Consider the following 23,939-nt stretch of genomic DNA (forward strand, 5'->3'; position numbering starts at 1 on the left):
AGAAGACAGATTTAGACATCGCATATAATTTAACAGTTCCATTTCACGCCATGCTGTTCATATAAATAATGTATTATAATTTACCTGTTTCTCACAGTTATTTATCCCGGGGAAAAAAGGAGGGAGGGAGTTGTTTTGGGCGGTAATTCTCTGTAACCAGGTTCCAGCCATTCAACCCAAGTCGGTGTCACCCCTGCCCCTATGCCTGATTCACTGACCTCACTGTCCACGAGCTGCAGCTCCTACTCTGGTGATGGGCCTGGTTGGTTGATGGACTTGCTAGACAGGGGATGAGGTGGGGAGGGAAGTTCAGTCATGGCTGCTAATAGTGGCTGTTCACGTCTTAGGTTGTCTGTGTTCTTCTTACGCTTGGGCGGTATCCAGATTGTCATACCTTCATACCGACCTTAATGGGATATTCAGTAATACCGACACTAAACACAAGGGCCGCTGTTTTCAAACCCCACTGATACTAATCTTAAGTTTAGCAATGCTAATAAGTATATTTAAAATCCCATAGAGAATGCTAACTAAATGCTAGCGAGCGCATTGCAAACATCTTGTACAGTTTCTGACCTAAACTATACAAGTAACTCAAAAATGCTACTCACAATTTGCTGCACGCACAAAACAAATATTAGACAGCAAGGCTCTTGATCCAGGAGGGGATTCTCTGCTGTTACCAAGCGAATGCTTGATTTTGGAAGAAGCTAACCACTTAGATAGCTAACTAGCTACTAAATTAGCAAACCAAATGCACAACTGCAGAGCATTTAGCACATTTTAGACCGTTAACTTAATAGCTGTAAGATATCTATCTGGCAAACATTTAGTTGTGAATTCCATAATGTAATTAAATCTCCTGGCGCATGCTGCACAACGGTGAGTGACTCCCAAGGCTCCCACCACACAAGCCTATTTCTTCTACTCACTGCCAGTGATGACTTGCCAATCTTGTCTTTATGCCAACTCAGTTGGGTGCACTTAAACTCTAACCACCATGTTATATACAAGGGACGTTTGTGCTCAGGATAAGTGGTGATATACACATCTCCTGGGGTTTCTGCTCTCTCTCTCAAGACAAGTGGTGAGATCTCCACATCTCCTGGGGTCTCTGCGCTCTCTCAAGACAAGTGGTGAGATCGCCACATCTCCTGGGGTCTCTGCTCTCTCTCAAGACAAGTGGTGAGATCTCCACATCTCCTGGGGGCTCTACTCTCATCATATTCATTATCTAAATGTTTTACAGAGATTGAGCACTACTGATGCGTAAGTCTCTCTCTCTCTCGCTCTCTTTCTCTCTCTCCTCTCTTTCTGTGTCTCTCTCTCTGTGTGTGTGTGTGTGAGAGAGAGAGATACGTGGCTGTCTGCATTAATCAGGCTGCACTGTTGTTTTTGCCTCGCTCCTCTCAACATCTGTTACTCTTCATGTCACTCGCAAGAGGCAAACTACACACCCCAATGCACCTATTAGCATTGGCACAGAAATCCTCTCAAATCACTGCCTGCCGCTGTTTATAATAATTTCTGTGCCTGGTTGTTGTGTTAAATCCTTTTGAGTGCTTGACAATCATCACGTTGAAATGGAGCCACGAGGATGTACAGTGCAGATCTTAAGTTTTCATCTCCTTTGGATTTCTTCACATTTTATTGTTACAAAGTGGGATAAAATGAATTTAATTGTCATTTTCTGTCAACAATCTACATAAAATACTCATGTAAAAGTGGAAGACAAATTCTAACATGAAAAATAAAACATCATGATTTAGATGAGTATTCACCCAGAGTCAATCAATATATGTTAGAAACACATTTTGGCAGTGATTACAGCGGTGAGTCTTTTGGGGTAAGTCTCTTTAGAGCTCTGTATACCTGGATTGTACAATATTTAGACAGTCCAATTCTTCAAGCTCTGTCAAGTTGGTTGTTGATCATTGCAAGACAGGTATTTTCAAGTCTTGCCATAGATTTTAAAGCAGATTTAAGTCAAAACTGTAATTAGGCCACGCAGGAACATTCACTGTCTTGGTAAGCAACCGCAGTGTAAATTTGACCATGTGTTTTAGGTTATTGTCCTGCTGAAAGGTGAATTCATCTCCCAGTGTCTGGTGGAATGCAGGCTGAACCAGGTGTTCCTCTAGGATTTTGCCTGTGGTTAGTTCCATTCTGGGGTTTTTAATCCTGAAAAATCGCTAGTCTTTGCCAATGACAAGCATACCCATAACATGAGAATGGAAAAACAGCTTCTATCTCAAGGCCATCAGACTGTTAAATAGCCATCACTAGCACATTAGAGGCTGCTGCTGCCAATTGAAATCACTGGCCACTTTAAAAAATGGAACATTAGTCACTTTTTAATAATGTTTACATATCTTGCACTACTCATCTCATATGTATATACTGTATTCTATTCTATAATATTCTACTGTATCTTAGTCCATGCCGCTCTGTCATTGCTTGTCCAAATGTATATATTCTTAAATTCCATTCCTTACTAGATTTGTGTGTATTGGGTATATGTTGTGAAATTGTTAGAAATTACTTGTTAGGTATTGCTGCACTGTCGGAGCTAGAAGCACAAGCATTTCGCTACACCCGCAATAACATCTGCTAAACACGTGTATGTGACAAATACAATTTGATTTGATTTGACCATGCTGAGTAATACTCAGGAATGTGTTGTGTTGGATTTGCCCCAAACATAACACTTTGTATTCAGAACAAAAAGTGAATTCCTTTGGCAAATGTTTTGCATTATTACTTGTTTAGTGCCTTGTTGCAAACAGGATGCATGTTTTGGAATATTTTTATTCTGTACAGGCTTCCTTTTCCCTCAGTCATTTAGGTTAGTATTGTGGAGTAAATACAATGTTGATCCATCCTCAGTTTTCTCCCATCACAGCCATCTGTTACTGTTTTAAAATCACCACTGGCCTCATGGTGAAATCCCTACGTGGCTTCCTTCCTCTGCTGACTGCGCCGTTAGGAAGGACGCCTGTATCTTTGTAGTGACTCAGTGTATTGATACACCATCTACAGTGTAATTAATAACTTCACCATGCTTAAAGGAATATTCAATGTCTGCTTTTTACCCATCTACCAATAGGTGCCCTTTGCGAGGCATTGGAAAAAGCCCCCATCTGTGTTTTCAAATACACTACTCGACTGAGGGACCTTACAGATAATTATGTGTGTGGGGTACAGAGATGAGGTAGTCAAAAATTATGTTAAACACTATTATTGCACACAGTGAATCCATGCAACTTATTATATGATTTGTCAAGCAAATTTGGTTTCCAGAACTTATTTAGGCTTGCTTTTTTATTTTTTATAAATTAGTAAAAATGTATATAATTTTCTTTTCACTTTGACAGTGAGGTAATTAGTGTAGATCAGTGACAAACAAAAATCACAATTATATACATTTCAATCCCACTTTGTAATGCAACAAAATGTGGAAAAATCCAAGGGGTGTGAATATTTATGATATCCACTGAAGATAGTCTCTCTGAAGACTGGGTAGTGGGGTTTTGTTTCAGGGCATGTCTTTTTACTCCACAACAATTTATTGAAGGCACAAAGCATTTGAGTATTATTTTTCAGTTTAGATCCAGTTTGCTCCCTTGCTTCGTGTGTCTTATGAAAATGACTACTAGTCTGCCTCAAAGCTCTCAGACTGTCATGTTCTGACAATCCTTGTCATCATGTAGGTATGGTGCTGGGGGGATGGCAATGGGATCATTTGCACATTTCAGAGACATGTAAGGAGAGTTGGAAACGCATCATGGAACTTGCAACTCAGCCTTTTCATCTCTACATTTCAAAAGATGTCACATCTTGAATTTTGCACTCCCGTCTCTCTCTCTGCATGCACATATGACCCTGAGATAAACAAGTTGAGTTGTGAGCGCAGAGGAAAATGTGTTCTACTTCACTGGTTCCCAACCAATGTTCCCTCTAAGCTGCGCGTGTGCGTGCAGTAGCCTGAGAGCGCGCAGAAGAAATATCAGCCCATGGAGAGAAGCACGAGATTGAACTTCACTCAACTTTCTAGAGATTTCCCTGTTAATACTATCAATGTTTCCCTTTACTGTGGCAATTGTGATCAAATCAATGCAATATTACCCACTTTCAATGCAACAAAACAAACTATGCAAGAGATTTTGTTATAGGCAGAACGCAGCGGAGTAGGATTCTATTGGGCATGACTCGGCCCGTACTCTGTGTGGCATAACCAATCAGATTTGCAGTAGGCCTATATGCAAATAGACCATTGCCATATATGGATCTGTGTTTACAGCTGTGGTCGTGAGTAGATGTGCTTGTTTTGAGATCAAAGCGAGAGCTGCATGTAGCCACGTGTGCACATGTTGTTCATATCCTTTGTTAGTTAGTGAGTTATTCGCCCAGTTATAGATCATTTGTAGTCAGCAATAGGGGAGTGATTGCTTCCTACAAGAGCACAAAACGTGTACATTTCTAGACCTCTTTGAAAAGTAAGTCAGGTAAAGAGCTTTGTTTTTGTCTTAAAGGGGCAGTGTTGTATTTTTACACAGGCTTGAATAAGCTAAGTAGCCAATAGGCAGAGGGTAGCATAGTTTGTCTGATTATCTGTAATAATGGTATGGTAATAATACATGCATTTTATAAAGTGGTTTCTTGCATCAAACAACATTTTCAGTCACCTCCTTGTCTGAAGGACAAGTGGATAAACAGGTTAATGTCAAGCCCTGCATGTTTCTTTCAAAATTCTTATGGAATGTAGGCCTACATTGAACACCACACATTGGCTGCTGCTACTATCGGCTGAATGATAGAACCGCTATTTCCATGTTACAATGTTATGGGATGCATTTTCTCCGTTGTTTTTGATGGTAGGCCACTCTGGTATGCCTACATTATGATCAAATAACAACAGTAGACTACTTGGCCACTGTTAACTGTAACTTAAAGCGGGGACAGCTTCAGTGTTCACAGTAAACGTGCACTGGAAGTTGCACAGAATTTTCACAATGTTCAAGTTTGCGCTCAGCAGACCTGAAGTTTGCTCAGTGCCGAAATAAATTAGATGAAACATTGTTCCCAACCCCGGTCCTCGAGTACACCGTTTTATTGTAGCCCCAGACAAGCACACCTGATTCAACTTGTCAACTATTCATCAGGCCCTCAATGAGTTGAATCAGGTATGTTTGTCCAGGGCTACGACAAAAATGTGTGCTGTGGGGTTACTGGAGGACTGGAGTTGGAACCACTGCTGTACTTGAACAAAGCATTCATAATGAGCTTCACAATACAGCAGCACTGTTAAAGAATAGGTCTGCATACCTTGCTGGCACCATCAAAATGAGCGACTTGTCAACATTGAATGATTGCCTGTCTGACTGCGGATATTTGCACAATGTCAACAGTCCCCTTAGACAGGGCTGTGTTAGAATGGCTATTTTTGAGACCACAGCCTGATATGGAGGAGGAACATGCTGGAGACGACAAGGAGGGGTATTGTGGCTGGCAGGGTGTGGCTGACTTCAAGTGTCTCAGTAAGAGACCTGGGCCAGCCACAGAGACCTGGGCCAGCCACAGAGACCTGGGCCAGCCACAGAGACCTGGGCCAGCCACAGAGACCTGGGCCAGCAACAGCTCTAGAGTTGTCACCAACAGGTCCATTTCTAGCAGGGTCACTGGTCTTGAAGGGGTGCTACTGAATCTAAAGTGTTTTTCCAGTTGACACCTTGTGTGCATGTGTAACAGACCTACAGTAAATGCTGACTTAGGGAAGTTAACACACAACCCCCATTCAGTTGAACCCACATTGCCGTATTTATGCAATAGTGTGGAGCCTAAACATAGAAGTCATTTTTTCCCCCGTGGTCAAGTTACATTCTCAGAAGGGCTTTGGTTACTGTGGAAATACCAGGTACCCTTCCTACAGGTACTGAAAGATCATTTGTGCGTACCTTCCTGCAGGTACTAGCTAGTTTGTAAACCGAGGCAGTATAAACCGTGGCACGGCAGGTTTGATTGAATCTGGCGCTCCTCCACGGTCAGAGATGGGAGAGTTGCAGGGAGTTATTTCTGTACAAGGCTCAGTCTGGGCTCAGGATGTCTGATCTCAAGGCTCAGTCTGGGCTCAGGATGTCTGATCTGGGTCACTCGGCTACAGCATGGAAATATTCCCTTTTGATGATGGGAAAATAATGTTGACTGCGTGTGTGATTGTCATGATGTGAAGCCAAGCACGGTTTTAGAACATTGTGTTCTATTTGCTGTAATGAAGCAATGGGCCTCCTGATTGCATTGCATGGCTTTCCTGCAAATCCCATTTGGAGATAATCACAGTTGCTACTAGTCTCGCATCTCACGACTAATACGCGCGCACACACACACATTGAGAAATAAACATAGCAGAGGCATCAAGGCCACCCAGAAGGGTCAGGGTTGTTTTTTCTCTCTCACTATGCAGTAAATGTAACCACAGGCTAGTGCAGGGTTCTTCAATTCCGGTCCTGGAGGGCCGAAACACCTCTGTTTTTCATCCTCTCCTTCTAATCAGGGGCTAATTCAGACCTGGGACACCAGGTGATTGCAATTAACTACCAGGTAGAAATAAAAAACAGAAGTGTTTCGGCCCTCCAGGACCAGAATTGAAGAACCCTGGGCTAGTGGATTGCATGCAGAATGACAGAGATATGCTAAAGCTAGGTTGTCTGATTTTAAATTATAACTTTTTCCAGTGAAAACAATATCCTTGGTAAAAAAAAAAGTGTAAGACGTTTTTGAGCAAAAAAGTTTTACTGCACTCAAACTAGCAGCCTGGTTTGCTGGGTTGGGACGGGGTCCTAAAGCTGGTCCACTAATGGGTCTTGGCAGTGGCGTACAGAGAGCCTGCGCTGATTCCCAATCAGTGCAGAGAGGGGGAGAGCGTGAGTAGTACAATAGCCTATTAGGGGAGAGGGTGCCAGCAACACCACCACTGTCTAGACTCCACCCAGTCCCCAACAACCAGATGTTCCAGTTTTCAGGGGAAATGAAAAGACAGCCAGTGACTTCCGCTTTTGGACGTTAACAAGGCAACACTCCATCTTAACTCCTCCACATTTACTAGATTGGTTGAACAGTGCAGAAGAGAACCTCCCGACATTTCTTTTTCTTTCTACTTGTCAATACCAGTATGTAGGGGATCTAGTTTCCGGTGTTTCTTTTACGCCTGCTACGTTAGGTTACCACTGTCTGATAAAGCACAGTAGCTGCCTTGTAGCAAATCCTATTTCAGCAGCCAGGCTAGTGGCATAGCTGGTAGTGATGGGGATGGGGGCTTGATGTGCATCTTGGCCTTTGCAGGCTGCATCCCTCATCTCCTTCTGTCCGTCTCCTCCTTCCCGCCCGCCCTCCCTCCATCCCGCCTGCCTCCCCTCCTGCCATCTCCTCCCTCCTTCCCTCCCTCCCTCCCGCCATCTCCTCCCTCCCGCCATCTCCTCCCTCCTTCCCTCCCTTCCTCCTTCCCTCCGCCCTCCTGCCATCTCTTCCCTCCCTCCTGCCATCTCTTCCCTCCCTCCCTCCTGCCATCTCTTCCCTCCCTCCCTCCTGCCATCTCTTCCCTACCTCCTGCCATCTCTTCCCACCCTCCTGCCATCTCTTTCCTCCCTCCCTCCCTCCTGCCATCTCCTCCTTCCCTCCTGCCAATCCTCCTGCCCTCTCTTCCCTCCCTCCCTCGTGCCATCTCCTCCCTCCCTCCCTCCTGCCATTCCCTCCTTCCATCCCTCCCTCCTGCCATCCCGTGGAATAGGAGCTCCTGGATGCCCCTCTAGAGGAAGCAGTAATAATATGACAGCAGCTTTAACAGGCAGGCAGGCAGGCCCTCATCTCATCTCATTGACAATAAGGAGGAGCCCTGTGGACTCGTTTAACCTCCCTCCCTGGAGCTGCTGGCATCAGACATCAACAGGAGATTTGAATGATGCAGCACATCAGAGAAGACCCAGCAGATACACAACTACAAGCGGTCTCTCTGACACCTTTTACTGTTGGGCAGTCAACATTCCTCACTGTCTCTCTGATACCTTTTACTGTTGGGCAGTCAACACTCCTCACTGTCTCTCTGACACCTTTTACTGTTGGGCAGTCAACACTCCTCACTGTCTCTCTGACACCTTTTACTGCTGAGCAGTCAACACTCCTCAGTGACACATGGACCTCTGTAACACTCCTACATCCTGTGACCTAGTTAACGTTTCCATTACATTACTCTGACTCTGTCACACTTTCAAATCCTCCTAGGGACCGGTTGTTTGACCCTAAGAGGATTTGAAAGTGTGTTGTGGGCTAGCTACAGTTTTATTTTTTAATTTTTTTATCTTTAACTGGCACTGTTTGTGGAATGAGGGCTAGGCTATACGCTGCGACTTAGTTAAGTTTTTGAGGGCATCTAGGCTTAATGAGAATTATTTAAAATCCTAATTATTGTAATTACAGAAGAGCCATGGAAATTCTCGTGTATAATCCTGTTTTTTTAAGTGCTTTTTGCAAGTATCTGATTGACTGACTAATTCTGAGTCAAGCTGGGCATTAAAGATATAAACATACTCTCCATGTAATAATGAATTCCTTATTCTGAGTCGGGCTGAATCACAGCATCACTTATCTAACGGAGTTCAGTATCAGCAATGACAGGCGGGTTTCAGAAGTCCCTATGGGCCCTAGTCAGTAGTACACTATATAGGGAACAGTGTCATTTGGGACGCCAGCTCTACATTTACTGCTGCCTAGCCGAGCTGACGGACATATCTGGCACTCTAGTTCAGGTTTATTTAGCTAGTGCTGTAACCATGGTGGTGTGAATGTTGAGCTGGGGTGTTTAGAGTCTGCGTGATTAATTTCCTCCACACACACACACACACACACACACACACACACACACACACACACACTAACATTTGATTTTGAATCACCAAGTTAGTGGCAGCAGGGGGAATCCAGACTGAGTGTTTAACCCAGGCCAGCAGAATCCCAGGGCTGACAGAACACAGTGCTGTGAGCCTGCAGATGGTTCTACAGGAGCCAGACAGGTTATAGTGTAGCAGAATGATCCATTCACCTTCTCTCTCACCTCTTCCTCCTGTCAGATATCTGGAGTCTTGGTGTGATCCTCTTCATGCTGGTGTGTGGACAGCCCCCCTTCCAGGAGGCCAACGACAGCGAGACCCTCACCATGATCATGGACTGTAAATACACTGTACCCACCCACGTCTCCAACGCCTGCAAAGAGTGAGTCCTGCATACACACACACACGCAGACATGCACACACACACACACGCAGACATGCACACACACACAGACATGCACACACACACAGACATGCACACACATCCTATTTAACAAGTGTTCTCCAGAACAGATGCTGACCTGGGGTCAGTGCTTTGTGCTCTGTCTTTCAGCCTTGGTTATGTAACAGATGAGCTGTAAACATCTGAACAGGAGCCAGACCTCTGACTACCACCTCTCTTCTCTCTCCTCTGTGTTAAGTCTGAACGTCTGTCTGTCTGGACGCCAGTCAACACTCTGTGGTCTGGAGTGATCTGTGTACATCCAATCATTGGCAGTTTACTTTTCTTCAGGCACTTCTCTGAGCTTCCTGAATCAGGATGGTCCTGACAGATAAATATTTATGTTGCTATTCCCATAGCTTTGGATTGACCCTGGGGTTGATGCTAATCGCTGTAGATTGAGTTCTAGCTGAATTCAGGGAGGGGGGTAATAAACGTAGCCAGTGTTTGGGACTCCAATAAAAGGTCATGTCTCTACTAGCTACTCTCATTGTTTATATTTCCATCTCAATATTTTTAGACTCAGGAAATGTGCTGCTGCTATCTTTTTCAGTTGAACAAATGATCTGCTGTGATTTCTACTGTGTGGGCTAAATGAGGACGGCACAGCCACATAGAATACAGGCCTGACGGCCCTCCATTTACACTCGGATTCTGCTCTCTTTCTAGCGAAGTATGGCAGCAGTTTATTTGTCATATGCACATGATAACAGTGTAGGGGAGAGTCCATCTGTTCTGTTTGAACTGGACCGCAGTCTGTAAAGACCAGGCCTGGTTCTATGTTCCCCAGCAGAATGTGTGTTTTGTCAGGGCGTGACTGATGATGATGATGATGATGATATTTTGGCTCCTTGAACATCCTGTTCCTTTCCTCCCGGCTCTGCTGTACTAAATGTTTATATGAGTGTCCTCCTTCCTCGATTGTACAAATGTCTGTCTTGATTCAATCTTCACAGTCAGATTAAATGAACAGAGAGGGGGAAAAAAGAGCACTCACAAGCTCCAAATGGAATTGAATATGGCACATGTTGTGTCTGTAGAGTTCTGCTACCTATCATTACAGTTGAATTGGAAACCACAGTGTATCATTTTGTCTTTGTTTCTATGTGCTTGGGGAGGATGTGGAGGGAGGAGTGGGAGGCATTTGTCTTGTTAAGTTCAAATCATTGTGTCGAGGGAGTGATGAGGGAAAATCGATACAGTTACATATTGCAATATTATTTTGGGAGATATTATATCAATACTTTGACTTTATTTTTTGCTAGGTGGTGTTAGCTAGCGCTAGGTGTCGTTAGTTAGCGCTAGTCTGCTATACCTGTGTCAAAACTCAGGTTTTTTCCCAACCTTTTTAAATAGTGAGCCAACATGTTTTCAAAACTTTTATTTCCATGTCTGATCAAAACTAATTTTCTAATGGAACAGACATATAGTGAGCAATATGTTTAGAACATCAAATCGCAATAAAAATGCAGTATCAAATCACAATACAATAGAATCGTGAGAATCGCAATACATATCGTATCGCGATTCATATCGTATCGCAATACATATCGTATCGGCACCTAAGTATTATGATTATATTGTATCATGAGGTCCCTGGCAATTCCCAGCACGAATGTGGATGCAATAGAAGATAAATGTTAATCTTAACAAACCATTGTTACAACTTTCACAATTTTGGCTAATGCGTTTGATATTCAGTGTCTTTGAAATAGTCCATAGGTGTTGAGATACATTCCTTGGGAAAAATGATCTGAAGTCAGAGAGTAGACATCTATCTAACCAGGGCCAGCTCTCTCACTATGCACATTCACACATACCGAACCTGCATGTTGACATTAGCCATTTAATTTGTCGCATGCTTTGTAAACAACAGGTGTAGACTAACAGTGAAATGCTGAACTTATGGGCCGTTTCCAACAATGCAGAGAGAACATTTGAAAAATGATAGAAAGATAATACCACCAGGAATGAATAAATACATAATGAGTAACGATAACTTGGTTATATACACGGGGTACCAGTACTGAGTCATGTGTGTTGTCCTTATTCTACCTACTAGAGGGTTTATGATGATGATGAATAGGCCTAGATTGCATTGTGGTCCTCTGTAGCTCAGCTGGTAGAGCACGGCGCTTGTAACGCCAAGGTAGTGGGTTCGATCCCCGGGACCACCCATACACAAAAATGTATGCACGCATGACTGTAAGTCGCTTTGGATAAAAGCGTCTGCTAAATGGCTTATTATTATTATTATTATTATTATTATTATTATTATTATAACTTTGGTCTCTAGAGAAGACAACTACAAGCCACAGCTCATTTTAATGGACTGAAGCAGATTTAGTTGGCATTTGATAATAATATAATAAGTCTAACTTTCTAGGGTCAAGATTGAGACAATGAGGTCAACAACACAAGTTAGTCAGCCTTGGCTGATTTAATGAACAGATCTGTACAGTGAGGTGAGGCATGCTGTTAGCATTGTGCTAATTAGCCGTTGGCAAGTGTCTGACCTTTCTGTGAGCTGCTGCACTTATGGAGGACAAGAGGAGATGGAAGAGATTGGACTGGGGAGACTGGTTGCTTCACGGCTCAGCACAGCAGAGATGACTACACCACGTTGACCCTGCCTGACTCAATCACAGAGGGGGAGCAGGTGTTGTTGGGGAAGAGAGACTGAAACCACCACAACAGCCTTTAGCTCCTTTAGGGGACTGACTGGCTGAGCCCCTCTCTTTTCCCTCACTCTCCTCTCTCCTCCCTCCCTATCTCCTCCCTCACTCTCTTCTCCTCTTCTCCCTCACTCATATCCCTCCCTCTCCTCTCCTCCCTCACTCTCTTCTCTCATCCCTCACTCTCTTCTCTCCTCCCTCACTCTCTTCTCTCCTCCATCACTCTCTTCTCTCCTCCATCACTCTCTTCTCTCCTCCATCACTCTCTTCTCTCCTCCATCACTCTCTTCTCTCCATCACTCTCACTCTCCTCTCCTGATGGAAAGAGATCACTAAGAGGCTTTCAGTTTAGGATTTGGGCCTTGGGTAGTGTTCTTCATGTCTGTAGTGTTTCCCCTCCTAGATAAGAGAGTCCAGCTGGGAGAGGGATGTACTGCCAAGCTGCTGGGTTACTGCTTTTCTTCTTCCTCATTAGCATATTCATTGTCTCCGTTCCATTCTTTCCCGGCTTCTTTGCCAAAATGTGTTTACTTGCCACAATTAATAATTCAGGAGGTCTTTTGCATTTTATTCCCTTGAGTTGTTTGATTTTGTCATTCCTGGTTTTAATAAATATGCTATTTTTTAGGCGATTTAGATTTTAAAACGCTGAGTTTCTCAGCATGACGTGGGAATGCTCTTCATATTAAGCCAATCGCGTGGAAATGCTGTTCATATTGAGCCAATCACATAGGATGGAACACTGTGTACTTTTCAGTTGTTTTGTTAATTGATCATGGGCATTGTCTGTTTGTCTGGAATCGATTTCACTCAGTCTTTGATTGCTATCCTCGTCAACTCCTATTACTCAGTGGAGTGGTACATTGATTGCTGTTGTACCTTCCTACTACTACAGGCCTACAGTAAAGTAGTAGACGTTGTGTCTCTGGCAGGTCTTCTGGGGAGCTGAAATCATGACAATTTTCTAGAAATATGGAGTAAAGTGCTGCTTCTCTTTTCTATGGCAACGTTATCGTTTTATTAAATAGACTAGGCCTGGCCTTTGCTGCGCGTGATGTCACATTATATAGGCTATAAAATATCTCTTCATATGCAGAGGAGTGTGCAATTAATAAAATGACATGCCAGCACATTACTCCCAAACATCCTCTCTCTCTGTCTCTCTCTCTCTCTGTCGATCTGTCGCGCTGTCTTTCTGTCGGTCTGTCTCTGTCTGTCGGTGTTGGTCTGTCTTTCTGTCTCGGTCGGTCTGTCTTTCTGTCTGCATCGGTCTGTCTGTGTCGGTCGGTCTGTCTTTATGTCTCGGTCGGTCGGTCGGTCGGTCTGTCTGTCTTTCTGTCTCGGTCGGTCGGTCTGTCTTTCTGTCTCTGTCGGTCTATCTTTCTGTCTCGGTCGGTCTATCTTTCTGTCTCGGTCGGTCTATCTTTCTGTCTCGGTCGGTCTGTCTTTCTGTCTCTGTCTTTCTGTCTCGGTCGATCTGTCTCGGTCGGTCGGTCTGTCTTTCTGTCTCGGTCGGTCGGTCTTTCTGTCTCGGTCGGTCGGTCTTTCTGTCTCGGTCGGTCGGTCTTTCTGTCTTTCTGTCTCGGTCAGTCGGTCGGTCTGTCTTTCTGTCTCGGTCAGTCGGTCGGTCTGTCTTTCTGTGTCGGTCGGTCTGTCTTTCTGTCTCGGTCGGTCTGTCTTTCTGTCTCGGTCGGTCTGTCTTTCTGTCTCGGTCGGTCTGTCTTTCTGTCTCGGTCGGTCGGTCTTTCTGTCTCGGTCGGTCGGTCGGTCTGTCTTTCTGTCTCGGTCGGTCGGTCTGTCTTTCTGTCTCGGTCGGTCGGTCTGTCTTTCTGTCTCGGTCGATCGGTCTGTCTTTCTGTCTCGGTCGATCGGTCTGTCTTTCTGTCTTGGTCGGTCGGTCTGTCTTTCTGTCTCGGTCGGTCGATCAGTCTGTCTTTCTGTCTCGGTCGGTCGATCAGTCTGTCTTTCTGTCTCGGTCGGTCGGTCTGTCTTTCTGTCTCGGTCGGTCGGTCGGTCTGTCTTTCTGTCTCGGTCGGTCTTTCTTTCTGTCTCGGTCGGTCGATCTGTCTCGGTCGGTCGGTCTGTCTTTCTGTCTCGGTCGGTCGGTCTTTCTGTCTCGGTCGGTCGGTCTTTCTGTCTCGGTCGGTCGGTCTTTCTGTCTTTCTGTCTCGGTCAGTCGGTCGGTCTGTCTTTCTGTCTCGGTCAGTCGGTCGGTCTGTCTTTCTGTGTCGGTCGGTCTGTCTTTCTGTCTCGGTCGGTCTGTCTTTCTGTCTCGGTCGGTCTGTCTTTCTGTCTCGGGTCGGTCTGTCTTTCTGTCTCGGTCGGTCGGTCTTTCTGTCTCGGTCGGTCGGTCGGTCGGTCTGTCTTTCTGTCTCGGTCGGTCGGTCTGTCTTTCTGTCTCGGTCGGTCGGTCTGTCTTTCTGTCTCGGTCGATTCTGTCTTTCTGTCTCGGTCGATCGGTCTGTCTTTCTGTCTTGGTCGGTCGGTCTGTCTTTCTGTCTCGGTCGGTCGATCAGTCTGTCTTTCTGTCTCGGTCGGTCGATCAGTCTGTCTTTCTGTCTCGGTCGGTCGGTCTGTCTTTCTGTCTCGGTCGGTCGGTCGGTCTGTCTTTCTGTCTCGGTCGGTCTTTCTTTCTGTCTCGGTCGGTCGATCTGTCTTTCGGTCGGTCGGTCTGTCTTTCTGTCTCGGCCGGTCTGTCTGTCTTTCTGTCTCGGTCGGTCTGTCTGTCTTTCTGTCTCGGCCGGTCGGTCGGTCTGTCTTTCTGTCTCGGCGGTCGGTCGGTCTGTCTTTCTGTCTCGGTCGGTCTGTCTTTCTGTCTCGGTCGGTCTGTCTTTCTGTCTCAGTCGGTCGGTCTGTCTCTCTGTCTCGGTCGATCGGTCTGTCTCTCTGTCTCGGTCGATCGGTCTGTCTCTCTGTCTCGGTCGGTCGGTCTGTCTTTCTGTCTCGGTCGGTCGGTCTGTCTTTCTGTCTCGGTCGGTCGATCAGTCTGTCTTTCTGTCTCGGTCGGTCAGTCTGTCTTTCTGTCTCGGTCGGTCGGTCGGTCTGTCTTTCTGTCTCGGTCTGTCTTTCTTTCTGTCTCGGTCGGTCGATCTGTCTTTCGGTCGGTCGGTCTGTCTTTCTGTCTCGGCCGGTCGGTCTGTCTTTCTGTCTCGGTCGGTCTGTCTTTCTGTCTCGGTCGGTCGATCAGTCTGTCTTTCTGTCTCGGTCGGTCGATCAGTCTGTCTTTCTGTCTCGGTCGGTCGGTCTGTCTTTCTGTCTCGGTCGGTCGGTCTGTCTTTCTGTCTCGGTCGGTCTTTCTTTCTGTCTCGGTCGGTCTGTCTGTCTTTCTGTCTCGGCCGGTCTGTCTGTCTTTCTGTCTCGGTCGGTCTGTCTGTCTTTCTGTCTCGGCCGGTCGGTCGGTCTGTCTTTCTGTCTCGGTCGGTCTGTCTTTCTGTCTCGGTCGGTCTGTCTTTCTGTCTCGGTCGGTCGGTCTGTCTCTCTGTCTCGGTCGATCGGTCTGTCTCTCTGTCTCGGTCGATCGGTCTGTCTCTCTGTCTCGGTCGGTCGGTCTGTCTTTCTGTCTCGGCCGGTCGGTCTGTCTTTCTGTCTCGGTCGGTCTGTCTTTCTGTGTCGGTCGGTCTGTCTTTCTGTCTCGGTCGGTCGATCAGTCTGTCTTTCTGTCTCGGTCGGTCGATCAGTCTGTCTTTCTGTCTCGGTCGGTCGATCAGTCTGTCTTTCTGTCTCGGTCGGTCAGTCTGTCTTTCTGTCTCGGTCGGTCGGTCTGTCTTTCTGTCTCGGTCGGTCTTTCTTTCTGTCTCGGTCGGTCGATCTGTCTTTCGGTCGGTCGGTCTGTCTTTCTGTCTCGGCCGGTCGGTCTGTCTTTCTGTCTCGGTCGGTCTGTCTTTCTGTCTCGGTCGGTCGGTCTTTCTGTCTTTCTGTCTCGGTCTGTCTTTCTGTCTCGGTCAGTCTGTCTTTCTGTCTCGGTCGGTCGGTCTGTCTGTCTGTCTGTCTTTCTGTGTCGGTCGGTCTGTCTTTCTGTATCGGTCGGTCGGTCTGTCTGTATCGGTCGGTCTTTCTGTCTCGGTCGGTCTGTCTTTCTGTCTCGGTCGGTCTGTCTTTCTGTCTCGGTCGGTCGGTCTGTCTTTCTGTGTCGGTCTGTCTTTCTGTGTCGGTCTGTCTTTCTGTCTCGGCCGGTCGGTCTGTCTTTCTGTCTCGGTCGGTCTGTCTTTCTGTGTCGGTCGGTCTGTCTTTCTGTCTCGGTCGGTCTGTCTTTCTGTGTCGGTCTGTCTTTCTGTGTCGGTCGGTCGGTCTGTCTTTCTGTGTCGGTCGGTCTGTCTTTCTGTCTCGGTCGGTCTGTCTTTCTGTGTCGGTCGGTCTGTCTTTCTGTCTCGGCCGGTCGGTCTGTCTTTCTGTCTCGGTCGGTCTGTCTTTCTGTGTCGGTCGGTCTTTCTTTCTGTCTCGGTCGGTCGATCTGTCTTTCGGTCGGTCGGTCTGTCTTTCTGTCTCGGCCGGTCGGTCTGTCTTTCTGTCTCGGTCGGTCTGTCTTTCTGTCTCGGTCGGTCGGTCTTTCTGTCTTTCTGTCTCGGTCTGTCTTTCTGTCTCGGTCAGTCTGTCTTTCTGTCTCGGTCGGTCGGTCTGTCTGTCTGTCTTTCTGTGTCGGTCGGTCTGTCTTTCTGTATCGGTCGGTCGGTCTGTCTGTATCGGTCGGTCTTTCTGTCTCGGTCGGTCTGTCTTTCTGTCTCGGTCGGTCTGTCTTTCTGTCTCGGTCGGTCGGTCTGTCTTTCTGTGTCGGTCTGTCTTTCTGTGTCGGTCTGTCTTTCTGTGTCGGTCTGTCTTTCTGTCTCGGCCGGTCGGTCTGTCTTTCTGTCTCGGTCGGTCTGTCTTTCTGTGTCGGTCGGTCTGTCTTTCTGTCTCGGTCGGTCGATCAGTCTGTCTTTCTGTCTCGGTCGGTCGATCAGTCTGTCTTTCTGTCTCGGTCGGTCAGTCTGTCTTTCTGTCTCGGTCGGTCGGTCTGTCTTTCTGTCTCGGTCGGTCTTTCTTTCTGTCTCGGTCGGTCGATCTGTCTTTCGGTCGGTCGGTCTGTCTTTCTGTCTCGGCCGGTCGGTCTGTCTTTCTGTCTCGGTCGGTCTGTCTGTCTTTCTGTCTCGGCCGGTCGGTCTGTCTTTCTGTCTCGGTCTGTCTGTCTGTCTTTCTGTCTCGGCCGGTCGGTCGGTCTGTCTTTCTGTCTCGGTCGGTCGGTCTTTCTGTCTTTCTGTCTCGGTCTGTCTTTCTGTCTCGGTCAGTCTGTCTTTCTGTCTCGGTCGGTCGGTCTGTCTGTCTGTCTTTCTGTGTCGGTCGGTCTGTCTTTCTGTATCGGTCGGTCGGTCTGTCTCGGTCGGTCGGTCTTTCTGTCTCGGTCGGTCTGTCTTTCTGTCTCGGTCGGTCGGTCTGTCTTTCTGTGTCGGTCTGTCTTTCTGTGTCGGTCTGTCTTTCTGTGTCGGTCTGTCTTTCTGTCTCGGCCGGTCGGTCTGTCTTTCTGTCTCGGTCGGTCTGTCTTTCTGTGTCGGTCGGTCTGTCTTTCTGTCTCGGTCGGTCGATCAGTCTGTCTTTCTGTCTCGGTCGGTCGATCAGTCTGTCTTTCTGTCTCGGTCGGTCAGTCTGTCTTTCTGTCTCGGTCGGTCGGTCTGTCTTTCTGTCTCGGTCGGTCTTTCTTTCTGTCTCGGTCGGTCGATCTGTCTTTCGGTCGGTCGGTCTGTCTTTCTGTCTCGGCCGGTCGGTCTGTCTTTCTGTCTCGGTCGGTCTGTCTGTCTTTCTGTCTCGGCCGGTCGGTCGGTCTGTCTTTCTGTCTCGGTCGGTCTGTCTTTCTGTCTCGGTCGATCGGTCTGTCTTTCTGTCTCGGTCGGTCGGTCTGTCTTTCTGTCTCGGTCGGTCGATCAGTCTGTCTTTCTGTCTCGGTCGGTCAGTCTGTCTTTCTGTCTCGGTCGGTCGGTCGGTCTGTCTTTCTGTCTCGGTCGGTCTTTCTTTCTGTCTCGGTCGGTCGATCTGTCTTTCGGTCGGTCGGTCTGTCTTTCTGTCTCGGCCGGTCGGTCTGTCTTTCTGTCTCGGTCGGTCTGTCTTTCTGTCTCGGTCGGTCGGTCTTTCTGTCTTTCTGTCTCGGTCTGTCTTTCTGTCTCGGTCAGTCTGTCTTTCTGTCTCGGTCGGTCGGTCTGTCTGTCTGTCTTTCTGTGTCGGTCGGTCTGTCTTTCTGTATCGGTCGGTCGGTCTGTCTGTATCGGTCGGTCTTTCTGTCTCGGTCGGTCTGTCTTTCTGTCTCGGTCGGTCTGTCTTTCTGTCTCGGTCGGTCGGTCTGTCTTTCTGTGTCGGTCTGTCTTTCTGTGTCGGTCGGTCGGTCTGTCTTTCTGTCTCGGTCGGTCGGTCTTTCTGTCTCGGTCGGTCTGTCTTTCTGTCTTTGTCGGTCGGTCGGTCGGTCTTTCTGTCTCGGTCGGTCTGTCTTTCTGTCTTTGTCGGTCGGTCGGTCTGTCTTTCTGTCTCGGTCGGTCTTTCTGTCTTTCTGTCTCGGTCGGTCTGTCTTTCTGTATTGGTCGGTCGGTCTGTCTGTCTCTCTGTATCGGTCGGTCTTTCTGTCTCGGTCGGTCTTTCTGTCTTTGTGTCGGTCAGTCTGTCTTTCTGTGTCGGTCGGTCTGTCTTTCTGTCTCGGTCGGTCGGTCTGTCTGTCTTTCTGTATCGGTCGGTAGGTCTTTCTGTATCGGTCGGTCTGTCTTTCTGTCTCGGTCGGTCTGTCTTTCTGTCTCGGTCGGTCGGTCTGTCTTTCTGTCTCGGTCGGTCGGTCTTTCTGTCTCGGTCTGTCTGTCTGTCTTTCTGTATCGGTCGGTCTGTCTGTCTTTCTGTATCGGTCGGTCTGTCTTTCTGTATCGGTCGGTCGGTCTGTCTGTATCTGTCGGTCTTTCTGTCTCGGTCGGTCTGTCTTTCTGTCTCGGTCGGTCTGTCTTTCTGTCTCGGTCGGTCTGTCTTTCTGTCTCGGTCGGTCGGTCTGTCTTTCTGTGTCGGTCGGTCGGTCGGTCTTTCTGTCTCGGTCGGTCTTTCTGTCTTTGTGTCGGTCGGTCTGTCTTTCTGTCTCGGTCTGTCTTTGTGTCGGTCTGTCTTTCTGTGTCGGTCGGTCGGTCTGTCTTTCTGTCTCGGTCGGTCGGTCTTTCTGTCTCGGTCGGTCTTTCTGTCTTTGTGTCGGTCGGTCTGTCTTTCTGTCTCGGTCGGTCTGTCTTTGTGTCGGTCGGTCTGTCTTTCTGTCTCGGTCGGTCGGTCGGTCTGTCTTTCTGTCTCGGTCGGTCTTTCTTTCTGTATCGGTCGGTCTGTCTTTCTGTGTCGGTCGGTCTGTCTTTCTGTCTCGGTCGGTCGGTCTTTCTGTCTCGGTCGGTTGGTCGGTCTGTCTTTCTGTCTCGGTCGGTCGGTCTTTCTGTCTCGGTCGGTCTGTCTGTCTTTCTGTCTCAGTCAGTCGGTCGGTCTGTCTTTCTGTCTCGGTCAGTCGGTCGGTCTGTCTCGGTCAGTCGGTCGGTCTGTCTTTCCGTCTCGGTCTGTCTGTCTTTCTGTATCGGTCGGTCGGTCTGTCTTTCTGTATCGGTCGGTCGGTCTTTCTGTATCGGTCGGTCGGTCTGTCTCGGTCTTTCTGTCTCGGTCGGTCTGTCTTTCTGTCTCGGTCGGTCTGTCTTTCTGTCGGTCTGTCTTTCTGTGTCGGTCGGTCGGTCTGTCTTTCTGTGTCGGTCGGTCGGTCTGTCTTTCTGTCTCGGTCGGTCGGTCTTTCTGTCTCGGTCGGTCTGTCTTTCTGTCTTTGTCGGTCTGTCTTTCCGTCTCGGTCTGTCTTTCTGTCTCGGTCGGTCTGTCTTTCTTTCTGTATCGGTCGGTCTGTCTTTCTGTGTCGGTCGGTCTGTCTTTCTGTCTCGGTCGGTCTGTCTTTCTGTCTCGGTCGGTCGGTCTGTCTTTCTGTCTCGGTCGGTCGGTCTTTCTGTCTCGGTCGGTCTGTCTTTCTGTCTCGGTCGGTCTGTCTTTCTGTCTCGGTCTGTCTTTCTGTCTCGGTCGGTCTGTCTTTCTTTCTGTATCGGTCGGTCTGTCTTTCTGTGTCGGTCTGTCTTTCTGTCTCGGTCGGTCGGTCTGTCTTTCTGTCTCGGTCGGTCGGTCTTTCTGTCTCGGTCGGTCTTTCTGTCTCGGTCGGTCTTTCTGTCTTTGTCGGTCGGTCGGTCTGTCTTTCTGTCTCGGTCGGTCTGTCTTTGTGTCGGTCGGTCGGTCTGTCTTTCTGTCTCGGTCGGTCGGTCGGTCTGTCTTTCTGTCTCGGTCGGTCTGTCTTTCTTTCTGTCTCGGTCGGTCTGTCTTTCTTTCTTTCTGTATCGGTCGGTCTGTCTTTCTGTGTCGGCCGGTCGGTCTGTCTTTCTGTCTCGGTCGGTCTGTCTTTCTGTCTCGGTCGGTCGGTCTTTCTGTCTTTCTGTCTCGGTCTGTCTTTCTGTCTCGGTCAGTCTGTCTTTCTGTCTCGGTCGGTCGGTCTGTCTGTCTGTCTTTCTGTGTCGGTCGGTCTGTCTTTCTGTATCGGTCGGTCGGTCTGTCTGTATCGGTCGGTCTTTCTGTCTCGGTCGGTCTGTCTTTCTGTCTCGGTCGGTCTGTCTTTCTGTCTCGGTCGGTCGGTCTGTCTTTCTGTGTCGGTCTGTCTTTCTGTGTCGGGTCGGTCGGTCTGTCTTTCTGTCTCGGTCGGTCGGTCTTTCTGTCTCGGTCGGTCTGTCTTTCTGTCTTTGTCGGTCGGTCGGTCGGTCTTTCTGTCTCGGTCGGTCTGTCTTTCTGTCTTTGTCGGTCGGTCGGTCTGTCTTTCTGTCTCGGTCGGTCTTTCTGTCTTTCTGTCTCGGTCGGTCTGTCTTTCTGTATTGGTCGGTCGGTCTGTCTGTCTCTCTGTATCGGTCGGTCTTTCTGTCTCGGTCGGGTCTTTCTGTCTTTGTGTCGGTCAGTCTGTCTTTCTGTGTCGGTCGGTCTGTCTTTCTGTCTCGGTCGGTCGGTCTGTCTGTCTTTCTGTATCGGTCGGTAGGTCTTTCTGTATCGGTCGGTCTGTCTTTCTGTCTCGGTCGGTCTGTCTTTCTGTCTCGGTCGGTCTGTCTTTCTGTCTCGGTCGGTCTGTCTTTCTGTCTCGGTCGGTCGGTCTGTCTTTCTGTCTCGGTCGGTCGGTCTTTCTGTCTCGGTCTGTCTGTCTGTCTTTCTGTATCGGTCGGTCTGTCTTTCTGTATCGGTCGGTCGGTCTGTCTGTATCTGTCGGTCTTTCTGTCTCGGTCGGTCTGTCTTTCTGTCTCGGTCGGTCTGTCTTTCTGTCTCGGTCGGTCGGTCTTTCTGTCTCGGTCGGTCTGTCTTTCTGTCTTTGTCGGTCTGTCTTTCTGTCTCGGTCTGTCTTTCTGTCTCGGTCGGTCTGTCTTTCTTTCTGTATCGGTCGGTCTGTCTTTCTGTGTCGGTCTGTCTTTCTGTCTCGGTCGGTCTGTCTTTCTGTCTCGGTCGGTCGGTCTGTCTTTCTGTGTCGGTCGGTCGGTCTGTCTTTCTGTCTCGGTCGGTCGGTCTTTCTGTCTCGGTCGGTCTGTCTTTCTGTCTTTGTCGGTCTGTCTTTCTGTCTCGGTCTGTCTTTCTGTCTCGGTCGGTCTGTCTTTCTTTCTGTATCGGTCGGTCTGTCTTTCTGTGTCGGTCTGTCTTTCTGTCTCGGTCGGTCGGTCTGTCTTTCTGTCTCGGTCGGTCGGTCTTTCTGTCTCGGTCGGTCTTTCTGTCTTTGTGTCGGTCGGTCGGTCTGTCTTTCTGTCTCGGTCGGTCGGTCGGTCTGTCTTTCTGTCTCGGTCGGTCGGTCGGTCTGTCTTTCTGTCTCGGTCGGTCTGTCTTTCTTTCTGTCTCGGTCGGTCTGTCTTTCTTTCTTTCTGTATCGGTCGGTCTGTCTTTCTGTGTCGGTCGGTCGGGTCTGTCTTTCTGTCTCGGTCGGTCGGTCTTTCTGTCTCGGTCGGTTGGTCGGTCTGTCTTTCTGTCTCGGTCGGTCGGTCTTTCTGTCTCGGTCGGTCTGTCTGTCTTTCTGTCTCGGTCAGTCGGTCGGTCTGTCTTTCTGTCTCGGTCAGTCGGTCGGTCTGTCTTTCCGTCTCGGTCGGTCAGTCAGTCTGTCTTTCTGTCTCGGTCGGTCGGTCTGTCTCGGTCTGTCTGTCTGTCTTTCTGTCTCGGTCGGTCGGTCTGTCTTTCTGTCTCGGTCAGTCTGTCTTTCTGTCTCGGTCGGTCGGTCTGTCTCGGTCGGTCTGTCTGTCTTTCTGTCTCGGACGGTCGGTCTGTCTGTCTCTCTGTATCGGTCGGTCTGTCTTTCTGTCTGTCTTTCTGTCTCGGTCAGTCGGTCTGTCTTTCTGTCTCGGTCGGTCGGTCTTTCTGTCTCGGTCGGTCTTTCTGTCTTTGTGTCGGTCGGTCTGTCTTTCTGTCTCGGTCGGTCTGTCTTTCTGTCTCGGTCGGTCGGTCTGTCTTTCTGTCTCGGTCGGTCGGTCTGTCTTTCTGTCTCGGTCGGTCGGTCTGTCTGTCTTTCTGTATCGGTCGGTCTGTCTTTCTGTATCGGTCGGTCGGTCTTTCTGTATCGGTCGGTCGGTCTTTCTGTCTCGGTCGGTCTGTCTTTCTGTCTCGGTTGGTCGGTCTGTCTTTCTGTCTCGGTTGGTCGGTCTGTCTTTCTGTCTCGGTCGGTCGGTCTGTCTTTCTGTCTCGGTCGGTCGGTCTGTCTTTCTGTCTCGGTCGGTCGGTCTGTCTTTCTGTCTCGGTCGGTCGGTCTGTCTTTCTGTCTCGGTCGGTCTGTCTTTCTGTCTCGGTCGGTCTGTCTTTCTGTCTCGGTCGGTCTGTCTTTCTGTCTCGGTCAATCTGTCTTTCTGTCTCGGTTGGTCGGTCTGTCTTTCTGTCTGTGTCGGTCGGTCTGTCTTTCTGTCGCTCTGTCTTTGTCGGTCTGTGTTTCGGTCGGTCTTTCTGTCGGTCTGTCTTTCGGTCGGTCTGTCTTTCTATCGGTCTGTCTTTCTGTCGGTCGGTCTGTCTGTCTGTCTTACTGTCTCAGTCGGTCGGCCTTTCTGTCTCGGTTGGTCGGTCTGTTTGTCTTTCTGTCTCGGTCTTTCTGTGTCTTTCTGTCTGTGTCGGTCTGTCTTTCTGGATCTGTCTTTCTGTCTGTCGGTCTGTCTTTCTGTCTGGGTCGGTCGGTCGGTCGGTCGGTCGGTCTGTCTTTCTGTCTGGGTCGGTCGGTCTGTCTTTCTGGGTCTGTCTGACTTTCTGTCTGTCAGTCGGTCTGTCTGTCTTTCTGTCTGGGTCTGTCTTTCTGTCTGGGTCGGTCGGTCTGTCTGTCTTTCTGTCTGTCGGTCGGTCTGGGTCGGTCGGTCTCTTACTTCCCGCTTTCTTTTCTTCTTTCTCTCTCGCTTTTGCTCTATTACGTCTTCCTCCCTCTCTCCCATCTCTCTCTCCATGCCTGCCTGCTGTTACAGTATGGTAGCCAAGCCTCCATTCTCCAGGAGAGAGGAGATACAGCATGCATGACTAGGAGGTTACTATAAATATCCCCATAGCAGTTTCCTGTCTTCTTCCCCAGAGAGAAGAGTGAGGCTGGAATGGGTAGAGACAGGAGACAGGAGGAGTGAGGCTGGAATGGGTAGAGACAGGAGACAGGAGGAGTGAGGAAGGAATGGGTAGAGACAGGAGGAGTGAGGAAGGAATGGGTAGAAACAGGAGGAGTGAGGAAGGAATGGGTAGAAACAGGAGGAGTGAGGAAGGAATGGGTAGAAACAGGAGGAGTGAGGAAGGAGTGGGTAGAGACAGGAGACAGGAGGAGTGAGGAAGGAATGGGTAGAGACAGGAGGAGTGAGGAAGGAATGGGTAGAAACAGGAGGAGTGAGGAAGGAATGGGTAGAAACAGGAGGAGTGAGGAAGGAATGGGTAGAAACAGGAGGAGTGAGGAAGGAATGGGTAGAAACAGGAGGAGTGAGG

General features: G+C 48.6%; 1 protein-coding gene across 2 annotated transcripts in view; it reads left to right on the plus strand.

Annotated features, from left to right (window-relative positions):
* LOC121542626 (SNF-related serine/threonine-protein kinase-like) overlaps window positions 1-23,939 on the plus strand; it is a 61,565-nt gene that overhangs the window by 21,734 nt on the left and 15,892 nt on the right. For both annotated transcript variants that reach the window (XM_045226025.1, XM_041852063.2), the window contains exon 3: window positions 9,120-9,261. In XM_045226025.1, the coding sequence (XP_045081960.1) occupies window positions 9,120-9,261 (142 nt within the window). The remainder of the gene's footprint in view (window positions 1-9,119; window positions 9,262-23,939) is intronic.

The sequence above is a fragment of the Coregonus clupeaformis genome, chromosome 2, assembly GCF_020615455.1.
Source record: "Coregonus clupeaformis isolate EN_2021a chromosome 2, ASM2061545v1, whole genome shotgun sequence".
NCBI classification, from domain to species: Eukaryota; Metazoa; Chordata; class Actinopteri; order Salmoniformes; family Salmonidae; genus Coregonus; species Coregonus clupeaformis.